The 4,907-nt window shown below is 56.2% G+C and overlaps 1 protein-coding gene across 1 annotated transcript; it reads left to right on the top strand.

Moving 5' to 3' along the window:
- The first annotated feature begins 2,972 nt into the window (after nucleotides 1–2,972).
- On the top strand, nucleotides 2,973–4,676 carry LOC136788466 (probable spore coat protein DDB_G0283555). The gene has a single exon (XM_066987015.1). The coding sequence runs from the start codon at nucleotides 2,973–2,975 to the stop codon at nucleotides 4,674–4,676; it is 1,704 nt and encodes a 567-aa protein (XP_066843116.1).
- Nucleotides 4,677–4,907: the final 231 nt, after the last annotated feature.

Here is a 4,907-nt window from a genome sequence, read left to right as displayed (position 1 = left end):
GGAGAGATGGAAGGACAGATGGACAGACACATCATTGGATGGGCAGACGGATGGAAAGACCGCAGAGGAGCCACCACCGTGCCTCCCCCCCCGCCGCCCTGCTGGCGCCAGCACCAGCCTGAATCCGTCCAGCCCCAGATCTTATCTCTGCCCCCGGGGCCAGGGTGCCCCCAGACCCCACCCCCTCCACGGGGACCAGTGGGGGTGGCACTGAGGGGGGTGGAGCCAGCACGCCATTGGCTGCTGCCACCCCTTTGGCCCCTACAAAAACCCAGAGCCCTTGGAGGAGTCACAGCCCTGTGGCCCTGGCATGGTGAGTCCTGGACACTTGGGTCCCCTTTCCATTTGAGGGGGGTGGGGAGGGTTATGGGGTCTATGGGGCTGAATGGGGCAGGGTGGGGAGGGTTATGGGGTCTATGGGGCAGAATGGGGCAGGGTGGGTCCCAGACACCTGCATCCCCTTCCTCATTCTGGGGTGTTATGGGGTCTATGGGGTGGAGTGGGGCAAGATGGGCACCTGGGTCTCCTGTCCTTTTCTGGGGCATCGTGGGGTCTATGGGGTGGAGTGGGGCAGGACAGATCCTGGATACCGTGGTCCCCTGCCCCATTTTAGTGGGATATGGGGCTGTGGGGTATGGTGGGGCAAGATGGGTCCTTGACGTCTGGGGTCCCCTGCCCCGTTTTAGGTGGGAATGGGTTCTGTGGGATGCAGTGAGGTGGGGTGGATCTCGGATAGCTGGTTCCATTGCCCAGCTGTGGGGATTTATGGGGTGCAGTGTGGCAGGGTGAGTTCCCAAATGCCTGGGTCCCCTGCCCCATTTTAGGTGGGAATGGGGTCGATGGGGAAGAGCAGGGTCAAGGTGGGTCCTGGAAATATGAGTCCCCCTTCCATTATGGGGGATTGTGGGGTCTATGGGGCAGGGTGTGTCCCTGGATGCCTGGGTCCCCCCACACCACTTCTTACCGTCCTCTCTGCGGCGTGTGGTGCAGATGGGGCCTCGTCAGACGTTGCTTCTCTGGGCCTGGTTCGTGCTCCAGTGTGGTGAGTCCAGTTTGGCCAAAACCCCCATTTCTGCACCCAAATGCCACCCTACCCCTCTCCCCACCAGTCTCTGAAATGGCTCCTCCTTTTCCACCTCATCCCTCCTTTCCCTTTGCATCTCCAACCTGCCAAATTTTGCACTTCCTGTCCCCAAATCTACGCATCCTTTCATTGCACCTCTTGCTTTGCATCTCCCACCCCAAATCTGGCATTTCTGGCCCCCAAACCCATACACCCTTTCATTGCGCTTCTCCTTTTGCATCCCCAATGCCCAGATTTGGTGTTTCTAGCCCAACGTCCATGCAACCCCATAACTGCACCATCCCCTTCCCTGGGAATGGGCAGCAGTGAGCGCTCAACCCATATACAAGCCCTTAGAGAATACTCACCCTTAAATCCTCCCATGAATATGCACCCAAAAGGAAGGAAGAGATGGTTTTAGCAGGAGGAGAGGAAAAGGTGGGAAAATCTGCCTTATTTGTCACAAAAGTAAGCTGATTGTTGAGCAGTGGATTCTCTGCTGTCTGATAAGGGGTTGGGGTGTTGCTCACCGGTCTCCTGGTTTTATTCCCCAGGTGCTGATCCACAAGCCCACAGCAGTGCCAAGCTCTGCTCTGGGGTACAATGTGGGCTGGGGACCACTTGCAGAGTGTTGGACGGCAGGCCCAAGTGTGTCCCCTCGCCCTCCTGCAAAAACTACCCGTGCAAAGAAGGGACACAGTGCCAGATGGTGGACGGGTGGCCCCAATGCGTCCCACTGCCATCGTGCAAGAACACCCGCTGTGAAGCAGGAACAGAATGCAAGATGGTGGATGGGTGGCCAAAATGTGTCCCATTGCCATCATGCAAGAACACCCGTTGTGGAGCTGGAACAGAATGCAAGATGGTGGATGGGTGGCCTAAATGTGTCCCGTTGCCCTCCTGCAAGAACACCCGTTGTGAAGCAGGAACAGAATGCAAGATGGTTGATGGGTGGCCCAAGTGTGTCCCATTACCCTCATGTAAAAACACCCATTGTGGAGCTGGAACAGAATGCAAGATGGTTGATGGATGGCCAAAATGCATCCCATTACCCTCATGTAAAAACACCCGTTGTGAAGCAGGAACAGAATGCAAGATGATTGATGGATTGCCCAAATGCATCTCATTGCCCTCGTGCAAGAACACCCGTTGTGAAGCTGGAACAGAATGCAAGATGATTGATGAATTGCCCAAATGCATCCCATTGCCCTCGTGCAAGAACACCCGTTGTGGAGCTGGAACAGAATGCAAGATGGTTGATGGATTGCCCAAATGCATCCCATTGCCCTCGTGCAAGAACTTCCACTGCCAAGCAGGAACAGAATGCAAGATGGTGGACGGGTGGCCAAAATGCATCCCATTACCCTCGTGTAAAAACACTCGTTGTGAAGCAGGAACAGAATGCAAGATGGTGGATGGGTGGCCAAAATGTGTCCCGTTGCCTTCATGCAAGAACACCCGTTGTGGAGCTGGAACAGAATGCAAGATGGTTGATGGATTACCCAAATGTGTTCCATTGCCCTCATGTAAGAACTTCCACTGCCAAGCAGGAACAGAATGCAAGATGGTTGATGGATGGCCGAAATGTGTCCCCTTGCCCTCATGTAAGAACACCCGTTGTGAAGCAGATGATGGATGGCGCATCCCACTACCCTCATGTGCAAACGCAGTGCAAAATGTGGATGGATGGCCCAAATGTGTCCCATTGCCTTCGTGCAAGAATACCCGTTGTGAAGAAGGAACGCAATGCAAGATGGTGGATGGGTTGCCCAAATGTGTCCCATTGCCCTCATGTAAGAACTTCCATTGTGAAGCTGGAACAGAATGCAAAATGGTGGACGGGTGGCCCAAATGTGTCCCATTACCATCGTGCAAGAACACCCGTTGTGGAGCTGGAACAGAATGCAAGATGGTTGATGGATGGCCCAAGTGTGTCCCATTGCCATCGTGCAAGAACTTCCAGTGTGGAGCAGGAACTCAGTGCCAGATGGTGGACGGGTGGCCAAAATGTGTCCCTTTGCCATCGTGCAAGAACACCCGCTGTGGAGCCGGAACTCGGTGCCAGATGGTGGACGGATGGCCCAAATGTGTCCTATTGCCCTCATGTAAGAACTTCCAGTGTGGAGCAGGAACTCAGTGCCAGATGGTGGACGGGTGGCCAAAATGTGTCCCTTTGCCATCGTGCAAGAACACCCGCTGTGGAGCCGGAACTCGGTGCCAGATGGTGGACGGATTGCCCAAATGTGTCCCATTGCCCTCATGTAAGAACTTCCATTGTGGAGCAGGAACTCAGTGCAAGATGGTGGACGGGTGGCCCAGGTGTGTCCCCTTACCATCATGCAAGAACACCCGATGTGGAGCTGGAACTCGGTGCCAGATGGTGGACGGATTGCCCAAATGCGTCCCGTTGCCGTCGTGCAACAACTTCCGTTGTGGGGCAGGAACGCGATGCAAGATGGTGGATGGGTGGCCCAAGTGTGTCCCCGTGCCCTCGTGTCGGAACTTCCCCTGCAAGGGTGGGACGCGGTGCCAGATGGTGGCCGGGAGACCCAAGTGCGTCCCCGTGCCTTCGTGCCACAACACCAAGTGCGGCGAGGGCATGCGGTGCAAGATGGTGGATGGATGGCCCAGGTGTGTCCACCTCCTGCCGTCCTGCCGGGACATTCAGTGTTTGAAGGGGACCCACTGCAAAATGGTGGACGGGTGGCCCAAATGCGTGCGCAAGCAGGTCTTCCAGAGGGAAGTGCCACCACCGCCAGCCCTCCAGGCACCCCCCTCGTGCCAAAACGTTCCCTGTACGAAAGGGACCACGTGCAAGGTGGTGGATGGTTGGCCCCAGTGTGTCCCCACCAAGACGTCCCCAAGACGACCTTCCTGCAGTGACATCCACTGTCCCAAAAGGACCACGTGCAAGATAACGGATGGGTGGCCCCACTGCGTCCAGAACCGCCCCTCCTGCAGTGACATCAAATGCGAGAAGGGAACCTCATGCCAGATCGTCGATGGTTGGCCACGGTGTGTCCAAAGCAAGACGTCCCCAAGACAACCTTGTCGGGACATCCAGTGTCCCAAAGGAACCTCATGCAAGGTGACTGACGGCCAAGCGCAGTGTGTCCACAACCCACCCTCCTGTGATGACATCCAATGCCAGAAGGGAACTGTGTGCCACATGGTCGATGGCTGGCCTTGGTGCGGGCCAACCAAGACCTCCTACTCGCAAGCCATCCATAAAACACCATCGTGCGAGGACATCCGTTGCCAAATGGGGACGGTGTGCAAAATAGTAGACGGGTGGCCCAAATGCGTCGGTCCCCTGCCATCATGCAACGACATCCGATGTTCCCAAGGCACCGTGTGCAAGATGATCAAAGGTTGGCCCAAGTGTATCCACAACCCACCCTCCTGCAGCAACATCCAGTGCCCGAAGGGGACCAGGTGCCTCATGGCACAGGGTTGGCCCCGCTGCGTGCAGAGTGGACCCTTCCACCAGCAACTGGCTTCTCCCAACTGGGCAGGCACCAGGAGATATTTCTACTCCCATCCCATCCCGAAACAGCTACCCAGTGCGCAGCCATTGTGCCAACGTGTGGTGTCACCGAGGGACCTCATGTAAGATGATGGACAACCAACCTCGGTGTGTCCCTAACCCACCTTCCTGCAGCGATGTCCAGTGCCAGAAGGGAGCCACGTGCCAGATGGTTGATGGTTGGCCCCGGTGTGTTCAAACCAAGATATCCCATACACAGCCAACCCAGAAAAAAAGGACGTGTGAGGACATGCAGTGTGCAAAAGGAACCGTCTGCAACATAGTGGAAGGTGGACCCAAATGCGTTGCCCAACATCG

The sequence above is a fragment of the Anser cygnoides genome, chromosome 37, assembly GCF_040182565.1.
Source record: "Anser cygnoides isolate HZ-2024a breed goose chromosome 37, Taihu_goose_T2T_genome, whole genome shotgun sequence".
Taxonomy (NCBI): domain Eukaryota; kingdom Metazoa; phylum Chordata; class Aves; order Anseriformes; family Anatidae; genus Anser; species Anser cygnoides.
The sequence above is the reverse complement of the archived record's forward strand: the minus strand, read 5'-3'. Positions and strand labels throughout refer to the sequence as shown.